The 22,031-nt window shown below is 54.0% G+C and overlaps 2 protein-coding genes across 16 annotated transcripts in view; one reads left to right on the top strand and one right to left on the bottom strand.

Moving 5' to 3' along the window:
• The window catches only part of TJAP1 (tight junction associated protein 1), a 27,403-nt gene extending 6,350 nt beyond the window's left edge, over positions 1–21,053 (top strand). For 3 of the 15 annotated variants that reach the window (XM_008061490.1, XM_021714166.1, XM_008061488.1), the window contains 8 exons: positions 13,470–13,567; positions 14,253–14,375; positions 15,969–15,997; positions 16,767–16,928; positions 17,134–17,200; positions 18,256–18,363; positions 18,473–18,556; positions 19,278–21,053. In XM_008061490.1, the coding sequence (XP_008059681.1) occupies positions 14,277–14,375; positions 15,969–15,997; positions 16,767–16,928; positions 17,134–17,200; positions 18,256–18,363; positions 18,473–18,556; positions 19,278–20,378 (1,650 nt within the window). In that variant the 5' untranslated portion in view covers positions 13,470–13,567; positions 14,253–14,276 and the 3' untranslated portion in view covers positions 20,379–21,053. Of the gene's footprint in view, positions 1–6,024; positions 6,245–6,329; positions 6,455–13,469; positions 13,568–14,249; positions 14,413–15,968; positions 15,998–16,766; positions 16,929–17,133; positions 17,201–17,437; positions 17,468–18,255; positions 18,364–18,472; positions 18,557–19,277 lie in introns of those variants that run through there. The other 12 variants (XM_021714163.1, XM_008061486.1, XM_021714162.1 and 9 more) reach the window with 9 other exon arrangements.
• A 408-nt stretch (positions 21,054–21,461) lies between these two features.
• LRRC73 (leucine rich repeat containing 73) overlaps positions 21,462–22,031 on the bottom strand; it is a 5,321-nt gene continuing 4,751 nt past the window's right edge. The window contains exons 7-8 of the mRNA XM_021714173.1: positions 21,916–22,030; positions 21,462–21,793 (exon numbers count right to left, since the gene is read on the bottom strand). Coding sequence (XP_021569848.1) covers positions 21,723–21,793; positions 21,916–22,030 — 186 coding nt within the window. The 3' untranslated portion in view covers positions 21,462–21,722. The remainder of the gene's footprint in view (positions 21,794–21,915; position 22,031) is intronic.

Genomic DNA, 22,031 nt, shown 5'->3' with positions numbered 1-22,031 from the left:
AACAGAGTGAGACTCCAACTCAAAAAAAAAAAAACACACAAAAAAAATCCCCCAAAACCCCCCCCCCCAAAAAACCTGAGAGTCTGTTTTCTTGTAATGAAGCAGTAAAAAAGATGAGATTGGGAACATCATCAATGAACAGCCTGTGCAAAGATTGTCAATGCTTCTCCCCATCTCTTGTGTCAGGCTGGAATGCAGTAGCCTCACCGCAGCCTCGAACTCTTGGGCTCAAGTGATCCTCCCATCTCACTCACTCTTAGAAGCTAGGACTTACAGACACTCATCACTGTGCCTGGTAAATTTTAAAATTTGTGATCACTCCTTTGATGGTGGTCAGCTGGACTTTTCTAGCACTGGCGAAGTTGGTGGGTGACTTTGTGGATATAGGGTAGATGGTGGATTCGTAATGCCATTAAAGCTGGGGATGGACAGAAGTCTACATGCGGTGGTTGATGGAATGGAGAATTTCAGGATCCGTGTTCTCCAATATTTTATGGACTGAAAAATGTTGGGTGAGGGCTGTACACGGTGGCTCAAGCCTGTAATCCCAACACTTTGGGAGGCCAAGGCATGAGGATTGCCTGAGCCCAGGGGTTCAAGACAGCCTGGGCAACTTGGCAAGACCTCGTCTCTACAGTAAATAAAAAAAAAAGTTAGCCGGGCATGGTGGCTTGCATCTGTAGTTCCAGCTACATGGAAGGCTGAGGCGGAAGGATCGTCTGAGCCCAGCAGGTTGAGGCTATGGTGGCCATGAGCGTGCCACTGCACTCCAGCCTGGGCAACAGAGTGAGACTCCAACTCAAATAAAAAAAGAAAAATGTTGGGTGAAACTGATAGAACACACTCAGGTATTGAAGGAGCCAGGCTTCTTGGTCCCAGTTTTCTTAGGTTTTTGAGGGTCTATTTGTGCCACAGAACAGACTCGAGACTCCCTAGAAATGGGGATGGTAGCTGAGAGTCGTGATGCATTCTCTTTCTCTCTTTTTTTTTTTTAAAGCAGGATTTATTGAGAGGACAGAAAAGCTCCCACAGTGGGAGGGGACCCGAAGGGATTGCCCCATGATGCATTCTTTGCCTTTTTGTTTCTGGTGTAGTTAATGGGGGTAGTCCTCAGGGCACTCATGCCCAACAAACATCAAAGAAATTTCTTTCCAGAAGGTTAGACCTCTTAAGTGTATGCCAGGTGGTACTTCAGTGTGACCTCACAATCAGAGGAAGATATGTCTGAGTTCTCTGGAGGATAGCATCATCCAGTCCTTAAACTCTTGTCCTAGGCAGACATCTTTCCTCTGTGCTCTCAAAGCATTCACAACACTGTAGTGTAAGTGGTTGTTAACCTGTCTTTCCCTGACTAGTGGTAAGATCTATTCTGAAGCTTCTTAGGGGCAAGGTTTTTCACTGAAGGCTGAGCATTTAGGCCCTATACAGTAAATGCTGGGCAATCCTGGTTACTGTGTGACCCAACCCAGGCCTTCCTCAGATTAAAGCAGGTGGAATTGATTTGGCAAACCTTTTGTGCTCTGCATAAACAAAAGGTGATAGTGTTATAGTAACATTACGAATTATTTTCCAGGGTTGAATTTATGTGATTAAATGAACTTCCAGGTGTTTAGGTGCACCAGTCTCCCTTTTAGCCTTTTTGTGTCCTAGTAACACTTCCCTAAGCCAACAGGAAGGGGTTAAGAGAAGAGGTGAGGTACACCCTAGTAGCTTTTCTTGCTTAATTAGCATCTCCTAAAAAAAGTCTTTGGCTGCTGGCATCTTCTCTGTAATTCTTTTTTTTTTTATTTTTTGAGTTGGAGTTTCACTCTGTCGCCCAGGCTAGAATGCAGTGGCATGCTCAGGGGCACTGCAGCCTTGACCTACTGGGCTCAGGTGATTCTTCCGCCTCAGCCTTCCAAGTAGCTGGGACTATAGGTGTGTGTCACCATGCTTGGCTAATTTTTTGATTTATTGTAGAAATGAGGTCTTGCTAAGTTGCCCAGGCTGTTCTCGAACCCGTGGGCTCAGGCAATCCTCTCACCTCGGCCTCCCAAAGTGCTGAGATTATGGGCGTGAGTCACCACGCCTGGCCATTCTCTGTAATCCTTTAAGCTCCTTCCAGTACCCGCTGTAACCTGCTTGCTTTTCTGGTTGTATGTTTAGTTCCATATAGTTGTGCTCCATGCTCACAGTCAAGGCTTACTACAACCTCATTAATGCCCAGAGGAATCAAAAGGATGAAACCAGTGACTGAAAGTGGAGTGAAGGCGTTTTCCCAGATTCTTCCTCTTGCCTCTCAGTGTGGGAATGTGCATTGCATTGTGGCAAATCTTCGCTGATGACATCGTGGCGGGAGTGATAAACTGCACTGTATGTTAAACAGATTTGGAGGGAGGATATTGAACCAGCTGGACTGGATTGTGTTGTATACCTTAGGCTTCAGAGGGACTGAGTGTCCTGGACTAGCCATGAATAGAAGGGTTTGGATCTCTTTGTTAGTTACTATCTTGTAAGTGCCGACTGTCTTCTGGGTGACATTTAGAATCTATAAAAGACATGGCCTCCTCCGTGAGAAGCTTCTGTGTTGTGGCAGGGAAACATCCCCTGAGGGGAGGATCTGCCTACTAGGAAATCAACCTAGACCCCAAAATCCTGGACTTCCATTCGGCTAAGCAATAGGATATTTGGGTACTGAGCAGTGACCTCTCTACACCTTCACAAGCAAAGTAGGGAATTTAATCTCAGAAGTCTTTATGGGTTTTGACATTGGGACAAAATTGGTCTGGCTTTCCTGTGGCTCCCTGGAGAAAGAAACTTTCTATGCTTTGTGCTAGAATTGGAGACAGAAACTGGGATCTTTTCCAGTTCTGCCTGTTGTTTTGGGCAAGTCACTTGTCCTCTCTGAACTTCAAAATAGGAGAACTCCACCTGTTCTTAGTGCCTCGGTAAACTGCGGGATCCAAGAAAATATAACGGAAGGGAAAGTGCTTCCAAAACAGAATGGTCAAGCACAGTGCAGATGGGGTTTTTTTGTCTGTTTGTCTAGGAACTGTTGGTTTCATTATAAACCTAATGTGTATGCTTTGCATAACAGACCAACCATACAGAAAAGTATGTAAAGTAAAAAAGTAAAAGATTTCTTCTTTCTTCTCCCCCAGCTCCTGTCTATTCCCTTCTCCCAAAGATAGGGAACCACTGTTCACCATTTTTACATCTCCTTCTAATCTTTTTTGTACTTTTGGACAGTCCTCAACATGTTTCAACTTTAAGAAAAACCTGGACTCAATTCTAACCCAGACTGTTCTTCAGCTTGCTATGTTTCCTTAACAAGTTACTCAGGAATAGAACAGTTCCTGGTGGGGCCTTTGAGGATCCTGGTTATAGCCCTTCCCAGCTTAGTGGTTCTTAGTGGGTTTGCTGGCTCCCTGGGACAGGTGGGGTTAAACAGGAGAGAGGGATTGGCTGGCTTGATGGCTGGCTTGATGGCGGGAGTGTCCTTGAGTGGGGAGTCAGGATGGATGTAGGAGCAATGTAGGCATCGGCCCTCCCATCTCACATGGGCTTCTCGCCCTCACTCCTGTCATCTTTGGTTGGGAAAAGAGAACAATTATCTGATTTCTCAACTTCTGTTTTAGTGCAGTGAGAGTCCTTGATTTCTGAAATCTTAAATTAGCCAAGTCACTTGCTGCTCTTTTGTTTTGTGTTGTTTTAAATATGTGCAGTACAATTTAGGGTTAGGTATACAAATGTTCATTATGCAGGTTGATGAATTGTACCCCCCTCCCCTGGCAGATTCCCACTATTGCCAATCCTTTTCTTTTTTTCTTTTTTTTTGAGTTGGAGTCTCACTCTGTCGCCCAGACTGGAGTGCAGTGGCCACTCCCGGCCACCGCAGCCTCAATGTACTGGGCTCCGGTGATCCTTCCGCCTCAGCCTTCCAAGTAGCTGGAACTACAGGCACGAGCTACCACGCCTGGCTAATTTTTTGATTTATTGTAGAGATGAGGTCTCGCCAAGTTGCTCAGGTGGGTCACAAACCCGCGATCTCAGGCAATCCACTCACCTCGGCCTCCCAAAGTGCTGGGATTACAGGCTGAGCCACTGAGCCCGGCTCAATTCTTTTCTTATAGTATTATTATAATTGTTCAAGGTCCGCTTATGAGTGAGAGCATGTGATACTCAGTTCTTTGTTTCGGTGACATCATGCAGTATTATAGACTCTAAGTCCATCCAGGTTACTGTGAAGTTCATGATTTTGTCCCTCTTTATGACTGCGTAATATTCCATTGTGTATATGTACCACTTTTTTTTTTTATCCAGTTCTCTTTTGATGGGCAGCATGGTTGGTTCCATGTTCTTGCTATTGTGAACAATGCTGCGATAAGCATACATGTGCAGGTATCTTTTTCACAGAGTGATTTGAGTTCTTCCAGGTGTATTCCCAGCAGGGGATTGTGGGGTCGTATGGAAGGTCAGTTTTTAGATCTTTTATGAATCGCCACACTGTTTTCGACAGAGGCTGTACTAGTTTACACTCCCACCAGCAGTGTAGAAGTGTTCCCTTTTCGCCGCATCCTCTACAGCATCTGTTGTTTTTTGAGTTGTTGTTGATGGCCATCCTGACTGGATGCTTTACCTTTTTAAAAGCAAACCAGACCTATGTGGTGCTTTTGAGTTTTCTTGTGGGTGAGGATTGTGAAGGTCACTGTCAGTGGCTGTGCTTTCTTACCAGTCTAGGGAAGGGTAAAGGCCTATTGGGAGAGTTGTCTTTCTCTTCTAGACAGTTGTCTCATCTCCACGGTCAGGCCCTGGCATTTTGAGCTCTTGGGCTGTAGTCAGAGGAATATGGGGAGCCCAGTGAGGAGGCAGTCAGGAGGCCTATTGGAGGTTTTTTTTTTCCTGTCCCCGTGAATCTTGTCTCTCTGTTTGGGAGAAGGTCAGACCCACATGTGGGGCCAGGTGGTGGCTGTTCTTTCTTTTTGCCCCAAGCTGTCACAGAGCCTCAGGGCTTCCTAGAACAGGAGAGAAAACCCCTCTCCATTTTTTTCCTGCTAACATCTTGTTCTCTGTTTAGCATCAGCCGTGTTTGCAGATTTGTGTGTTGGAGTCCTGTCCTGCTGCCCCAGGGAACTTCACTGCTGTGGCCTCATTTGCCTTGTGATCTCTGAGCTGTGTACTTCTCTCCAGGGGGTTCTGGAGCCTTCAGGAAAGAGTTGTTTCTGTTGTTCCCTGCCTTGCTATGATGGGAAAACTAGCCTTCTTGAGTACCACATATTGTGAGAGGATGGAACAGTTCCCTGCTGGAGTCTGGGGGCCTGAATGCAGTCTTCATCCTCGCTCTGCGGGTTCCTCTTGGGCCGGTTCCCTGGGAAGTGCCATCCCCTGACCTTTTCAGAAACTGTAAGGTGGCAGTGTGCCGCCCCCACCCTTGACTAGCTCAGCTCTCAGCCAGGCCACATACTGCCCCACTGTGCTGTGCTTTCCGATGTAGCCCTTGTGGCCGCCTCTGATCCCTGGGTTGGTTCTCTCCCAGCCCCTTTCTCTGGAGCCTGTGGGAGATGGTGGGATGGACTCTGCTGGCACAGGCATGGGTTGGGTGGCAGCTGCAGCTGTGGGTGGCTTTGTTCTTACAACCCAGCTTTCAGAGCCCTGGTGCTGCCTGGCAGCAGTGTTAGGGGAATAAGCGAGGTAGGGGAGCTGTGCCCCCTTCCACGGCAGATGTCTTTTCTTTCTGTTGACCAGCCAGGGAGTCTGGTGGCCTGGGGTCAGCTGACTGGCCTCACTGGTTGGCAGGGGAGCACCCCACTTCCACTTAACATGCTTTCTGGATGGGAGAAAGCCTTTGAGGCTCTAGTGGTAAGTGTGGAGGCACTTCCCGTGAGGAGGTGCAGTGTGTACCCTTGTGGCCGCCTCTGATCCCTGGGTTGGTTCTCTCCCAGCCCCTTTCTCTGGAGCCTGTGGGAGATGGTGGGATGGACTCTGCTGGCACAGGCATGGGTTGGGTGGCAGCTGCAGCTGTGGGTGGCTTTGTTCTTACAACCCAGCTTTCAGAGCCCTGGTGCTGCCTGGCAGCAGTGTTAGGGGAATAAGCGAGGTAGGGGAGCTGTGCCCCCTTCCACGGCAGATGTCTTTTCTTTCTGTTGACCAGCCAGGGAGTCTGGTGGCCTGGGGTCAGCTGACTGGCCTCACTGGTTGGCAGGGGAGCACCCCACTTCCACTTAACATGCTTTCTGGATGGGAGAAAGCCTTTGAGGCTCTAGTGGTAAGTGTGGAGGCACTTCCCGTGAGGAGGTGCAGTGTGTACCCTTGGCATCCTGCAGCTTGGCATTCCTCTGCTCTCTTTGCAGCTCCGGAGTTGGGCTGCTCATCCACCAAGCTGTCTGTATGGAGTGCCTGGAGGGCGCCTGCCATGAGTCTGTCACTAACCGCACTAACCAGGAGAGCTGGCTGGTTGGGAGAAGACACTAACCCTGTGAGTCTGACCTCGGCCAGCTAACCTGCCCTGGGACACCACCAGCACTGCCCTCCAGCCTGGCTGCTTCCTCTCCTTAGCTCACATGGTGCTGTCTCCTCTGCTCTCCTGTCCTTACTGCTGGGTCCCCTCCATTTTCCCAGTCTCCTTGCTGTTGGTGGGGGTGTGCTCTCTTCATGGCCAGAAAGGAAAGTTCCGATGAATGGCCACCTGCCCATTAGCAGCCTGCTGCTGGACTTCACACCCCATTACCCTCCCCACAGTCAGCACCACGCTCTTCGGTTCTCTGGCTGGAGTTTCTGTTTCATCTGTGCTTTTAGCACCATGAAGTTTGAGATGATCCCTGTTGCCGCACTGCTTCTGCTTCTCACGTCTCAGAGATGGGTGGAACTGGAGGAACTGGAGTGGGAAGGGAAGGGGATTGCTTCTAGACTAGATGGTTTCATTTCTTTGTAAGGAGGGCAAGGCTGGATAGAGTCCCCATTACTCTCACCCCAGGATCAGAAGTTAGGATCAGTTGCAAGGTTTTCTTGGGATTGGAGAAGGTGAGGACAACCTTGGCCTGGCTCTGGGGAATTCCCTGGGTGGAAGAGTGAGGATACTTGAACTAAATGCTGGAGCCCAGAATCAGGTACCCATGTGAGATGTAGCTCTTATTGGTGACCATTACTCTGGCAGGTGGAGTGGGTGGAGTTTGGCCCGCACTTCCTTCCATGTCTGGAACTTCAGGTGGACTTTAGTCAAGAAGAGCTGAGAAGGCCGCCTCAGCCAGAGAGGGGCTTTGGGTTCCACACTGGGTCTGAAAAAGGTCCTGGCCTCAGACTGAGAGACTGGTGAGTACAGCCTGGCATGGAGAAGCTCCCGCCCAACTCCCTTCTCCCTCCAGGCTTAGGAAGAAGGGGGTCTGGAGAAAACAAGGAGATCAACTGCCAGGTGCTTCCTGGTGTCCCGCCCAGGTAACCTAGATGACTGTGTGTGCAGTCTTCGGAGATAGTGCAGCATTTGGTAGGCTGGATAGGGGAACTTGAGACCTGAAGGCCCCCTGAGTGGATTCTGTCCTCATTGGGCTGGGAGGAAGACTACAGGGACCTGACTAACAGTGTATGCTAGCTGTGTGTAAATGTGGTGGTGTAGGTGCTGCAGGCATGTTTAGGGACCCTGTTTAGGGAGTGAGGAAGCTGGGGGTGGGGGCTGGTGTTGGCTTGGTTCTGACCAGGAAAGCAAAAGGGACCTGGAGCTGAGGCCTGGTTTAGGGCCACTCCCTCACTCAGGAGAGGGTGTGGGGTCTCATGTCATATGCAGGCTATGAACGTTGGGGCCCTCCCTTTTGGGGGCAGGAGTTGGTTTGCTTGGCTCAGCGTCAGTAGTCCTTGGCCCCTTTGTCCCTGCCAAGTGTTTGCCTGGATGGGAGGCCAGGTGGAGAGACATGAGGTGTTTGTTCAGGTGGGAAGCCAGGGGCTCTCACAGGTCACCAGCACTGGTTCTGAGTCCTCAGGATTACTCATTCCCACCCTTTTTGGCTTTCAAAACCCTGCCATTCTATTCGGTGTAGAGTAGGCAGGGGGCCAGGTCAGGGCTGCAGGCAGCTTGTCCCAAAAGGGTGAGGTTGTACGTGCCCAGAGGGGTGGTGGGCACAGCTTTAGAGTGGCAACAAGGCTGGTCTGGGCACAGACTGACATCTTTTAGCCTAGTCATCAGCCCAGGGCAGAACCTCTGCCCAGGCCCCACCCCGTGAGTGTTGGCTGCCTGCCTGCCACGCGCCCAGGATTGCTGAGGGCTTTGCTCATGTATCTCAGGAACAGCTGCATGCCGGAAACTGGGGGCTGGTGGCAAGTGGGAGGGGTGCCCGGGGGACAGCGTGGGGGAGGCTGAACCCAGCCTTGGGAGGATCAGTTCACTGTGTTGGGGGACTATTCTGCTATTCACAGGCCACCAAGGTGGAGAGGGGCTGTATCTATAGTGCAGGTGGTGGGAATCTTCGTGGGCAGTCCACAGAGCTACTGCTGGGTCACCTGGTTACAGAGCTGACTTACATTTGGTGGTGGTTTGCATTTCTTGGAGGTCAGTTGAAGGCAGAGACTGGATTTCAGAGGCTGGAGAAGCAGCCAGACTTGTAGGCAGGAGTATAGCTGAATCCCATTGGGGTGTGACCTCCAGGCTTGGAGAGTTCAGAGATTCTACACCCAATGCTTGTAGCTCAGGACATTTCATGCGGGGGAGGCTCCTGCCCTTGTGTGATCAGACATTAGTGTTCTGGTGGTTGATTAGGGTTTCAGAAAGGACCTGTATTTATTTTTATTATTGAGTCCCGCTGGGCTCCAAGGGAATTAAGGCAGCATGCAACACAGCTGGTGTATTCTGAAACAGGCTAGGTTTTCCTTTCATTTGAAAAGCAGTAGTGATTTCTAACTTTCGTTTGACTTTGATGATTTTCGTGGTGATGTGTGGGCTCTCCCTGATTCAGAAGATTGGGTCATAACCCCTCAAGGTCTGTTGCTTGATTCATTGACAGCTGTGGGCAGAAAGGCTTATCAGTAGGTTCAGAAATGATCTGAGCCCAGTAAACTGTTGGGGCCATAATTAAAGGGAGTGTTGGTGATGTGTAGGATGGGGCAGCTGACCCAGGGTCAGTGGAGTTGGAGTGAGGTTGTAGTGCAGAACTTGGGGAGCTGGAGCAGACTTCCAGTGGGGGAGGGCTGAAATTGGGAAAGCCAACGAGCCATATCCATTTTGTATTCAATCCTGTTTCCCTCTCCTGGGCTGGTGTTGTGAGGGTGGCCTTTGAGCCCTCAGCAGGGAGAAAGCTGGGTGCTTGGACTGCCCTTCCTCTCTTGCACCTTTGGCTTTGCCTAGACCTTGGGCAGAGCCCCAGAAAGGACAGAAGAATTAGGAGGGCATCTGTGGCTCTTGGCCTTGGACTTTTCTATTCTTGCCTCCCATGGTGCTTGTGGGAGCAGTAGTAAGGATAGTGTGTTGAAGAGAATTGGACTTCTGAAGAGGTTTCTCTCTCATCCCATCCTGTTTCCAGAAATAGCAGTCTGGAAGCCCCTGGTCAAATACACATACTCACAAAAGGAGCAGGTGTTGGTCCCCTTTCCTGGTTAAAGAGTGATGCGTGGCAAATTTTTCTGTCCTTTGATTAGAGGACACTGTGCAGCCAACTTCTGGTGTAGACTGTACCTTACATCTGTCTCTGTCTACACTCTGCTCAGCTGTTCAGTGGGTTCACAGTGCACCTTTGCTGTGCGTGCTGAGCCCCATTTCTAATGAAAGTAGACTTTGTTCTCTGAAGACAGCTAATCGTGCCCCATGGGCTGTAATCAGGGAGAAGATATTTAATACAGGGCAGGCGGCAACAGGCGGCCTGCACCACCGGGCAGATTGCAACATGGCAATTAGGAAGCTATCACCCCCCACTCTCCGCCCCATGAGACAGGAGGTAGAGTCTCTCCTCTGCAGTGACTTTGAGTAAGTGAAGAATGAATGCTATGTGGAAGAGGAAGGAGGTGGAGTTAAATGGAGTGGGTGGGATGGGGGTGGCAAAGGGTGAAGAGAGCCCCTTTCCCTTCTCCCTTCCCTTTCATGGCATGGGGATGGATTGCTGCTGCTCTGGGGTCTCCCTCAACAGCACCTACAGGTTCAACCCAAGGAGCCCCAGGCTGGGCTGGGTCAGCCAGAGGTTTCCACTTCAGCCGCAGCCTTTCTCCCTGGGCATAGCTGTTCCTGCAGTATAGAGCCAGCACCTGATTGGGCAGTCCCACATCCTGACTCACCCGCCCGCAGTTCCTCAGGTAGCTTGCAGGGGGGGTGGAAGGCTCTTCTCTGTTGATTTTCAGACCTTTCTCCAGCAGCTCATTTTCCTGGAGGTGCTCTGGGACCAGCTTAGCTGCCCAAGACTGAGAGCCCCCAGAGGGGGCTGTCCTCGTTGCTGCTTGCTCATCGTGGCCCATGTCCCACTCGGAGTTGTCTGGCTACTTTCCCTGGGGACCTTTTCTTCCCAGCATGGGATTGAGTGTCTTCCTTGGGCTGGGGATGAAACGCTCCAAGGCAATGTGGGAAAGCTTTGGGTGAAGGAGATGGGGCCAGGGGAGGCTGTCCCTGGTAACTGGATCTCCCTGGATGGCTGCTCTGATGCCTCCAACTCATCCCTTTGACCCTTCCCATGTTGTCCTGATGTCCAACTGCTTCTTGCCTCCTTGTTCACACAGCTTGCATGCTCTCCTCCCTGGGTCTGCTTCTGCCTTCCCTGCCCTGCTGCCAGCCGAGGACTGGCCTGTTGTGCTCCTGTCTAGTGCTGGAATTGTGTGCCCTCACCGGTAGGATCTGAGGCATATGGCAGGTTTCAGGAGTTGGAGGTAGTGCCTGGGTGTGTTCCCGCACAACACTGTCTGGGGCAAGGAGTGGCACAGGTCTCCCTTGAAGCCTGGCGCTAGGGATCTAGGATGGATTGTGTCCCCTGGGGGCATCACCTTCTGCTTCCCTGGTTGGGAGTGGTTTCTCTCCCTGCAACACTGACGTTCATCACCACCCCCAGCTCCAGAGAGTCCGTGTCGGCATTTATCACCCATCTCACTGCCAGCCTCATCCATGCTATCCTGCTCAGCAAGCCAGATTGCTCTGGCCATGGAAGCCCTAGGGATAAATGTGTGCTGTGGGGCCAGGGAGCGGGGACTTCAGAGCTGGGTGAGGCAGGCTGAGTGCTAGGAGGCGTGGCAGCGAGAGCTAGGACTGTGGCCCAGAGTGAGGCAGCTCTCTACACAGCTAGAATGACCAGATGCCAGAGCATGTCTGCGACCTCCCTGCCTACTTTCTGCCCGTATAAGTGCCCTGGTACCTGAAGGACAGTGTGGGCCTTGGCAGGAAAGGGGTAGGAAAGTAGAGAAGAGACTGGGAATAGAGGAGGGGGTACACACAAAGGCACCTGCGCAGAGAAGGGGGTCACTCAGCTGGCAGGGAAAGGGGGACGTGAGCAGGGACCTGGCTTCTCTGTAGAGCTGGGGAGAAGGCAGAGATGACTCCATGTAGCTGCCCCTTGGTTTGTAGATGCTCTTGGCTGCTCGCCTCTCTTACTCTTGTGTTGTTTCTGGCCCTACCCCATTTTCCAGCTCATATGCACCCCATACATATAACCCCTGTGTATCAGAACCCAAGTACCTGGCTGGTTTGGGGCTCTCTGGGCCTCTCCCTCAGGCCATAGGCACTCCTACCCTGGGGCCTCCTGGAGGAACAGCCCCAGGGAACCTGCAAAGGTGACTTGTTTGCTTCCCCACACCCCAGGAATGTGCTGTCCTTTCAGGCCCGCCCGGATTCCTGTGCAGGGAGTCAGCCCGACACAGCATGCTGTTTGTGCCCTGTGGGGACACGTTCTGCCTTCCATCAAAGGGGAGGAAACTGGCGACTCGTGCCTGTGCTGCCACACCCCAGCTCTCCCTAGAACCCCAAGCCAGGGACTAGGCTGCTGAGACAGAGGAGGGAGACCACTCCTTCTTCCCCACCCTCCCTGCCCCTCACCATTCTTTCTGCCCCAGGCTTTGTTGGAATGTGACAGGAGTCATGGCCAGGGCATGTCCCGACAGTAGAAACACATGCTTTAGCCCGCAAGGCTTCCCTCAGCCTCCAGCTCTGTTTAGGTTGGTGGGGGCGGGAAGAGATTGTTTTTTATGCCCAGAAGGCCACCTGAGGTTACTGCCTCAGTGATCATGGTGGCAGCTGCTGCCCCCATGCTGCAGCCCAGCTTATTACAGATGGGGAGGGGTGTGGGCATTCCTGGAACCTAAGGAACAGAGCGGACGTCACAAATTGCTCAGTCCAGCCACCTCTGTGTAGATGAGGAACAGGCTTATCCAGTGAGGAAGGAGTTACTCAGGACCTCCGGTGTCAAGAGCAGCCCAGAACCTGGATCTTCAGCTCCCTAGACTTGGGCATTCTATGCCAGTGTTTCTCAGCCTTGTCATTGTCGACATTTGGTGTTGATAATTTTCTGTGTGTTGTAGGATGACTAACAGTACCCTTGGCCTGTACCCACTACATGCCAGTAGCATCCCAGGTTTTGGCAACCAGAAACATCTCCAGATGTTTGCCAGATATTCCCGGAGGAAGGAGAGTGGACAAAATTGCTCTGGTTGAGAACCATTGCTCTAAGTTACTCCCTTTTCAGATTTTCTCTCCTGAATCTGTCCTTTCTCAGTATAGTCTGTTGACCTCCATTGTCCACAGAAGTAGTCTTTGGGATCCTTCTGGAAACATGGCTAGGAGTTCTCTTTCTAGCATCCTCTCTCCCCATCTTCCTGTGTTTTTTGTTTGTTTGTTTGTTTTGTTTTGTTTGAGTTGGAGTCTCACTCTGTCGCCCAGACTGGAGTGCAGTGGCCGCTCCCGGCCACCGCAGCCTCTACCCGCTGGGCTCCGGCGATCCTTCTGCCTCAGCCTTCCAAGTAGCTGGAATTACAGGCATGCGTTACCATGCCCGGCTGATTTTTTGATTTATTGTAGAGATGAGGTCTCGCTGCCCAGGCGGGTCTCGAACCCGCGGGCTCAGGCAATCCACTCATCTCAGCCTCCCATAAGACGCGGGATTACAGGCTGAGCCACCGAGCCTGGCTTCTTCCTGCATTTTTACTAGGCTTTTTCCTGGTGTTCTCATTTGTAGTCCATGTTCCCCAGAGCTCTTAGTTGTTGCCAGACTTTGAGAGGCCTGAACAGGACGGATGCGGGGCAAGGAGAGGGACAGGACAGAACCAGACCTATTCCAGAGTTGGGCATGTGCTAAACTGAGACCATGAATACAAGCACAGACTTATGTGTGGGTGACAGTGCTGCCATGGAGAGAGATAGGACCCCAGGGCTTCCAGTCATCTCCCTCCTCTACCATGTTTCCCTCAGACCTCCTGGTCCATGGCCTTCCTGCCTGGTTGTCCCTGGGGGGCCTTCCAGGGCCCGGCTGGGCAGGCAGGCCTGTGGCACTGACAGACAGGCGGCTGACACCTGGTTTCCACTTTCTTCCCGTCTCTGGTTTCAGGAGCTGCTGGCGAAAGGAAGTGGAGGGGCCGTGGGATGCGGAGAGCCGAGGGCTGACTCCCGGACAGCGGAACAGAGAGAGCTGCCGACGGACAGACGGTATGTCCTTGCTGAGGCCTGTGCCCCCTGCTTGGCCCTCTTCTGAGGAGACTGGCAGGCAAGGGGGCAAGCAAGTGTCCTCTCTTGGTAGGGGCTGGTGAAAAGGGAGTGGTGGAGGCCTTAGGGGCTTGGCTTTCAGTGGCCACAGCCAGAGTGCTCTTGAACCTAGAGATCCCACTGAGAAGCAGGGTTGGGTGAACAACCTCAAACCCTTATTGTTTGTTACGACTTTTCTTAAAGCTGACCTTTGTTGACCATTTCCTAAGTGCTATACATCATCTTCCCAACAACTCCATGAAATGGGTGTCTTGTTAGCCCGATTTAGAGTTGACAAAATGGATATGTAGAGAGCAGTTTTTCCCTCGGAGGCCCTCTAAGCCCAGGGAGGAGCATGGTGGGCTGCTTTTTAGAATCTCTGCCCTACTCCTAGAGCATAGTCCAGTCTTCCAGGCCCTGGGCCCTGCCTTTCCCGCCCATCGGTCCCGTGCCCTGCAGCATTCCCCTGACCCATGGAGCCTGACACACCAAAGTCCAGCCCTTCTGGCGGCTCCAGCAGTGGCTCAGGCCTACCTGCCTGTGTAGTGGCTTCTACGTGTGTCCCCTTTTACCATCTCTTTTTTCCCTCAGGCCAAAGGCCCCTAGGCCACATCTCTGAGCCTCCTCCTTTCTCGCTTCCCCTCAGCAGGTGGAGGAGCTTTCACCTCCCAGAATGACCAGTGCAGCCCCTGCTAAGAAACCCTACCGGAAGGCACCGCCAGAGCATCGGGAGCTGCGGCTGGAAATTCCTGGAGGCCAGCTCGAGCAGGAGGTCAGCACGATTGGTAGCTCAGCCCTGACTGGCAGAGGCAGGCCCCTGAGACTGGGTGTCTGGCTGCCTTCTCCTGTTTGAGGTTCTGCCCCAAAGTTGGGGTGAGAGTAGGTGCGGCTGGTTCAGGCTTGGGGTCTCCCAGCCGCAGTGCTAGTGGGGGCTATCTGTGAGTATATGTCCACAGGTCAGGGATCTCCAGAGTCTTTGTAGCTTAACAGAAACAATCCCATACACTATTGTTCTCCCTGCAGGAGGCAGTCCACCAGGGTGAGGGGTCCTAACCTTCTGAAGGCTGGGACTCTGGTCTCCATCGTGGAGGAGAGTCATGCAACCTTGACCCCTCTGGGAACTACTCGGGGGCAGTGTTCCAGCCACTTCCGACCAGTCCAGCTGCTCTTCATTGTCCGCAGGAAGGCTGGCCCTTCCTCCAGTTTTGCTTTGTTGGGCTAACATTTGTTATATCTGCACTCCCTGCCAGGAACTGTTAGGTCCAGGCTCTGCTCTTAGGAGGTGTACAGTCAACTGCAAACACGCCTCACGTGGCCTCTCCTCCCTCGTGAAGCTTACTGCTCGCAGGAGAAAAAGCATTCTACATTGGTTACTTCCCTTGCTGCGTGTCCCCACCCTGTTGCACACTGAAAGAACTTGAGAGACGGTCATTAGATGCTGAGCATCACACAGACTGTAGCCCACTTTGGTCCAATATGGGGGAGAAATGCCATGACTTGCCCATTTCAGTTCAGGGCACGTTAAATAGAAATGCTGGCTCTTATGCTAGGTGCTTACCCAGTGGGCATTCCCTCGGTGTTATAGATGAGAGAGTGAAGATATGGGGAGGTGAAGGTCATATAACCAGTATGTGGTCAAACAGGATCATATCAGGGTGTCAGTGGCTCCAGAGTCCATGATCAGGGTTCACCCACCCTGTCTTCCTGCCATGACTGCAGCTCTGAAGCAGTCAGCTCCATGTGGAGTGGGCCCTTGACTTTTCTCACTGCCATAACACAGGCTTCCTTTGTGTGGTGGGCTGAACTCTGACCCTTGGGCCATGAACAGCATAGGGGTTTAGGAAGATGGGGCTGGGGGTTAAAAGCCAAAAAAGACACTTTACTACCCTCAGTCAGGATTAGCCCAGAGGCTCTTCTTCACCCATGCATTTGTTCCTCCTGAGCTTCTGTAAGGTCTTCATTCTGCTTTTGTTTTTGCCCCAGGGGGCCGAGAAGGCTTTGTCAGAGCCCAGGGGTCTTCTGTAATTCAGCCTGACTTCACTTCTCTGGAAGATCTCTTCCTTGCCTGTGTAGAGAGATGGTCTACCAGGAACCTAGCAAACAGCTGAGAAACTCTTTATCCCTTGGGTACCCTTGGCTTTAGGATTAGAGTGAAGTTTGGAAGGGGTTCTTGAATCTTCTGCTGGCATGGAAGAGGGTGATCTAGGTTTATCCTGGCATTACTAGATTGCTTCCATTTCTAGAGGGCCCTATGAGTGTCTTTGGGCCACAGACTTGAGTCTTTCTCTGGCTGCTGGGAGGATGAGCCAGCCAGGTGGCTAGTGGTCCAGGGCTGAGCCTCAAGCTTCTGTTCTTCTTTGCCTAGGAGCCCCTGAGTGATGCGGAAAGGATGAAGTGAGTATCTGCTGCCTAAGATACTGCCCTGCCTCAGCTCTATCCCTTTTAGCTCCAGGTCAGGCTGTTGGTACAGCTGGATTTTCCTCAGATTAGGTAGAGGTAAAGGTTGGGGTGGGGTGTTGTAGGGACTCTGGGAGGAAACTTGATGTTGCAGGTAAAAGTTCTGGAAAGGGGGGCTTTGTTATTCCCTGGGCTTCAAGAGAGTCTGGAATCAGGAGGGTGATGGCTTTGAGGGGCTTGCTCTTGCCAATGAGCCCTTCCCCAGCTTCATGTGGCTCCAGAGAGAACAGGATGATCCTCCTGTGCCAGCTGCCTCCCCACTGCCCTTTGTCAGCCATGTGAGGCCTCTGGAGAGGAGGGCAGAGCTGGACTGGATTTCCAAGAGATTAATAATGGAGAAGCTTGAGCGTGCAGTGGGGAAACTGGAGCTGGGGGGCTTGGTGGCTGGCTTGCTTGGGCTGTAACCAGAGACAGGCTGGGAACTGTTCCTTGCCCCCGATTCTGTCTTGTCATTCTCCAATGGTGGGGGGGAGATTGGACTGTCCTCTACCGTCCCCTGCCTCCCCCCACCCTCCAACCCAGGCTGTGATCTCAGGACTAGAGGCCTGTGGAATATGCGGTCTTAGACTCGGACTGAGTCTAGCAGTCTCCCTGCCCCTAGCCTGTCCTCATGTCATCCCTCCTTCCTTCTGAGCCCAGCTTGGAGCTCCAGAGCTGGCCCTTCTGTGTCTGATGTTCGTCTGCCCTTGACCCCCAACCCTGCCAGGCTCTTGCAGCAGGAGAATGAAGAGCTTCGCCGGCGCCTGGCCTCGGCCACCAGACGTACCGAAGCCCTGGAGCGTGAGCTGGAAATCGGGCAGGACTGCCTGGAACTGGAGCTGGGCCAGAGCCGCGAGGAGCTGGACAAGTTTAAGGACAAGTTCCGCAGGTGTGGGGATGAGGGGCCAGACACACATGCGTGCCTCTCCCCATTCACAGGAGGTTAGCTGGAAGAGGCCTTAGAGGTCGTCTGATTCTGATTAGAAAAATGAAGTTATCGGGAGGGTGACTTGCAGGGGATCCTGTATCGAGGAGGGGCTGGACGGGGCTGAGAAGCAGGACCTTGACCCAGGGGTCTGCCTTGTGTCCTGCAGGCTGCAGAACAGCTACACAGCTTCCCAGCGGACCAACCAGGAGCTGGAGGACAAGCTGCACACACTGGTAATCTGGCCAGGAGGGCAGTTTGGCCGGCACTGTGTTCACAGGACAGCCAGGGGCTGGGACTTGCCAGGGGAATGCTGTTCTGCCCTGGGGCTTGGGGAGGAGATGGCTGGTTGGGGCAGTGGTGGGGCCGCAGTGTGCTGTGCCAGTCAGGACTGTCTTAATGCTCACACTGTTTCTCTTCTCTCCTCGTCTCCCCCTCATGCTGCCACCGCTGCTGCTGCACTCTCCTCTCAGGCCTCTCTCAGCCACAGCTGGATTTTTGCAGTTGCGTCTGAGTTTGTGTGTTTTCTCCCTTGCCCTGGCCTCCTCAGCTGAGATCCGGGACGGTGGGCCCTGGCTATTTCCCTGTGCCCGCCGAGGACACCCGAGTACCCCTGCTCCTTTCCTCCTCCCTTTGTGAGGTCCAAGTAGTGGTCAGTGCCTCCCTCCCAGGAGAGAGCTGGGGAGCCCCGCCTGCTCTTGGCTCTGGCCGAGGTACTGATGGATGTCACCATTGAACATACACTGCTTCTCGGCTGTGGTGGCAGCAAGTGGAGTATGTGCAGGGAGGGGAGGCTGCAGATGCCATCTCTGAGCTAAGATCAGAAGGCTGCTTTAGAGCCTGCAGCTCCCTCCCTGCTCAACTAGATAACCTCACACGTGCCCCGGCTGCCACCTAGCCCTGCCACCTCCTCCCTCTTCTATCCTGGTCCCTGAAACAACTGCGCCTATGGGCTTCAGCCCCTTGGTTTGCATTTATTCCCTCTGAGGTACCAGCTGCCTTGCCTAGGGCCTCAAGCCCCTGACCCCCTCAAGGGATGGGCAGCTCTTACGTTACCTCTGCCCTGGGCCCAGGTGACAGTAGGTCATGGTCGGAAAGCCCCATCCCACAGCCAGCCTGGAGAGCAGGAGAGATGCCCGGTCTCCTTCTGTCTGTCCGCCATTTGTCTTGCTCTGTCCGCCTTGGCTGCCCCAGCACCTGTGGCCTCCTGTGTCTCTGGGCTGGGAGGAGGGGGAGGAGGAGGGGGGCTGACTGAGGTGTGGGCTGGGTTTACCACAAGTCTGTGTCTCAGATCAAGAAGGCTGAGATGGACAGGAAGACGCTGGACTGGGAGATTGTGGAGCTGACCAACAAGCTGCTGGATGCCAAGAACACCATCAACAAGCTGGAGGAGCTCAATGTACGTGCCCCTCACCTGCCCCGCCCTCCTGGCCTGGGGCGGGCTCAGTCCTGGCCCGGCCCTGCTCCCTTGGGCAGGCAGGGCTGGCTCTGACCCAGCCTGTCTGTAGGAGCGGTACCGGCTGGACTGCAACCTGGCTGTGCAGCTCCTCAAGTGCAACAAGTCCCACTTCCGCAACCACAAGTTCGCTGACGTGAGTAGAGCCCCCACCACACACCTCACCAGACGCCTGCCGCTTGGGGCCTCCTGACTCCAGTTCTGCGCCTCTCCGTCCCGCCTTCAACTCCCCTTTCCATTCCACCCTTCTCTTGCTTCCGTGTCACCTCTCAAGGCAGTCTGCCACTGGTTGGTGTCCTGTGTGCTGTCAGGGGCCATCACTAGTGCTGGGGGCTGGTCCTGTAGGTATTTCTGTGACAGGGACAGGGAGCAAGGGATTCATTTTAGGATCCCATGCAGGAGGGAGGGGGTGGCCAGAGCTGTCGGCCATGAGTACTGAGAGAGCGGTAGGCCCATTTGGTCCCTTTACCCCAAGGGGCAAACTCCAGGCACCAGAGCCTCGAGCCCAAGGCTGATGTGAGCTGCAGAAGCAGAGGTATTCCTGAGGCTTCTAGGCTATCCACATCCTCCGGGCTTTAGGGATAGTCTTGGGCAGAAGCCACTGCTGAGGTATGGGAGATACAAGCTAGAGACACAGGTCAAGGTTTCAGTCCAGGTGAAGTTCTTCAAGAGCTTCAAGTGATCTGCCCTCACCGAGCCTGTGTATCTGGTGAGGTTATACCCTGACTTGTGTGAGAAAAGGAGATGAGTAGCGCTGGGCACACGGTGGCATGTGTTCATGCAGTCGTTATTTGTGCCATGAGTCAGGCTGTTTTCAGCTGCAGTCATTGATGTCTCTCTTTCCTGCTTTACCTCAGCTGCCTTGTGAGCTTCAGGACATGGTTCGGAAGCATCTACACAGTGGTCATGAGGCTGCCAGCCCAGGCCCTGCTCCCGGCCTGGCCCCAGGCGCTGTGGTGCCTACCTCGGTCATTGCCCGGGTGTTGGAGAAGCCAGAGTCTCTGCTCCTCAATTCAGCCCAATCGGGCAGTGCTGGGCGCCCCTTGGCTGAGGATGTCTTTGTGCATGTGGACATGAGTGAGGGTGCCCCGGGTGACCCCGCCAGTCCCCCGGCCCCTGGCAGCCCCACCTCCCAACCTAATGGGGAGTGCCATTCTCTGGGTCCTGTGGGGGGCTCCCCAGAGGAGGAGCTGCCCCTGCCAGCCTTCGAGAAGCTGAGCCCTTACCCCACCCCGTCTCCACCACACCCACTGTATCCTGGCCGCAGGGTAATAGAGTTCTCTGAGGATAAGGTTCGGATCCCCCGCAACAGCCCTCTGCCCAACTGCACTTACGCCACCCGCCAGGCCATCTCGCTCAGCCTGGTGGAGGAGGGGAGCGAGCGGGCCCGTCCCAGCCCAGTGCCCAGCAGCCCGGCCTCCGCCCAGGCCTCACCCCACCGCCAGCCCGGCCCCGCGCCCCCGACACTCAGTGCCCCAGCCAGCTCTGCCAGCTCTGAAGAGGACCTGCTGGCCAGCTGGCAGCGGGCATTTGTGGACCGTACTCCGCCCCCTGCTGCTGTGGCCCAGCGCACAGCCTTTGGACGCGACGCACTCCCAGAGCTGCAGCGCCATTTTGCCCAGAACCTTGCTGACAGAGACGAGTTGGTTCAGGCATCTTCTTTCCCACCCGATGAGAGTGGGCTTTTGCTACCAACTGAACCTGACTCTGGCTTTCCCAGGGAGGAGGAGGAGGAAGAGCTCAACCTGCCCGTCAGTCCTGAGGAAGAGCGCCAGAGCCTGCTGCCCAGTAACAGCTGCACAGAGCAGGGGCCTGGTGCTTCCCACACTGAGGGCAGGGCCTGGCCACTCCCCAGCTCCAGCCGCCCCCAGCGCAGCCCCAAGAGGATGGGGGTGCACCACCTGCACCGCAAGGACAGCCTAACCCAGGCCCAAGAGCAGGGCAACCTGCTCAACTAGGGCCCTGCTTGCCTTCCTGCCACTGCTGTGCTGGGACCGCAAGGAACCACACCCTTGCTGCTCAGGTCCCCAGCCCAAGCCCTGACCACGTCCCTCCAGGTGCCACAGCTCTGTCCTCTGGGTGGGTGGGGTTAGGTGTGATCCTCGCCAGGCCTCTCAGCCGCATCAACTGGCGCCAGTTTGCCTCCTGGTTTCCCCCTTTTCTTGGAACATGTCTTTTCCTGGGGGAAACACGTGGTTGGGTCTCAAGCCCTGTCCTTCAGTCGGCCCAGCCCAGATTGGGCTGTTCTGGGGAGCTGAGGGCTAATCAGTGCTCCCCTTCCATCCTCCTTTCTCACAAGTTTTGTTTCTTGGGGGGAGGTGTCCTTGGAGTTACTGATTTCTGCTTCCTGCCTGTTCCCTCTCCCCCCATCGTCTGCATGAGCTGCTGCCCTGACGGAGCCTGGCACAGCTGGCCCTTGGGGATGAGGACGAGGACTGACTCAGGGCTTCCCTCGGCCGCTTCCTTCCTCCCTCTGGAAGGGAGGGTGGGGTTCAGGGCCCCAAGCTGAGCTGTGGGTGAGGCCTGGCCCCCCTCCCAACCTTGGCTCTAGACTGTTACTCCCAGCTTTGGGAAACTTTCACATTGATGACTATTTTAAGACTAAATAAAACTATTTTACTGGTACGGCCTAATTGTCCTCATGACCTTCCCTCTCCCTCTTGCCATTCTTGAGTGCTCCCAATCCTAGTCTTATCCCAGTCTATTAGTGACTTGCCCTGCCCGGCTCTGCCTGGGGCTTCCAAGGGCACAGAGTGACCTTAGCAGGGCCCCTGAGTCTCCCCTCAGAGGTGGGATCCAGTATTGTCCAGCTCTGGAGGCGGGCTCTCTAGTTATGATCTTTATAGGGCTCGTCTAAGGTGTCACCCTTGAACTGCAGACCCTAGACCTGGGCCAGGACTGCTTTGAGAGAGATTTTGGACCAGGTCAAGCAGCCTGGAGCTTGGGCTGTGGGATGATACTGCCCCCCAGTGGTGCTTAGTGGTAGTTCCAGTTCCTCCCCTAAGGCCAGCCCCCAGTGAATACAGCCACACGCCAGTTAGTAGAGTTCATAAAATCTCTTCCGAGCCAGCGGGTTGCAGCCAGAGCTGCCAACAAGTTCAGAGGCATTGCCTGGGTTCAAATGTCCCCCAGGGCTATTGTTCAGTCACAGCTTCCAGAGCTTCCTTCCCACCACATTGCCAGGAACTGCCAGAGCCCCGGGCAACCCGTGCTTCCCAGTCCCTCCCAAGCCCCAGGTGAGGGCAAAGTGCTGTAGACAGAGACAAATGTAATGATGCGCAGAAGCCCAGTGGAGAGGAGCGTCACATCTCGGTCTCAGCCAGCAGACTGTCCCCTAGGCCTGACGTCATTAGCACCATCTGAGAGCTGGGATCTGCGGAAAGGCACAGGGGTGTTCAGACCACCAGCTGTCCCCCCACTGGAGACCACAGATAGGTGAGAGGCAACCTCTGTACCCATGCTCCCTCGTCCTGAGTCAGGTTTCCAGGTTCTTACCGCTGGGACACATCCAGGAGCTGCTGCCCCTCTGGTGGGCAGCAGGCTCCCGCCCTTTCTCCCATTCCTGGGTGTCGCCAGCCCCTCCTGCCACCTCCTCCTCCTCCTCTCCCTCT

Source organism: Carlito syrichta, unplaced genomic scaffold (genome assembly GCF_000164805.1).
Source record: "Carlito syrichta isolate Samal-C Ts95f unplaced genomic scaffold, Tarsius_syrichta-2.0.1 Scaffold305282, whole genome shotgun sequence".
Classification (NCBI taxonomy): domain Eukaryota; kingdom Metazoa; phylum Chordata; class Mammalia; order Primates; family Tarsiidae; genus Carlito; species Carlito syrichta.
Note: the sequence above shows the minus strand (reverse complement) of the source record. Positions and strands in the feature narration are given on the sequence as shown.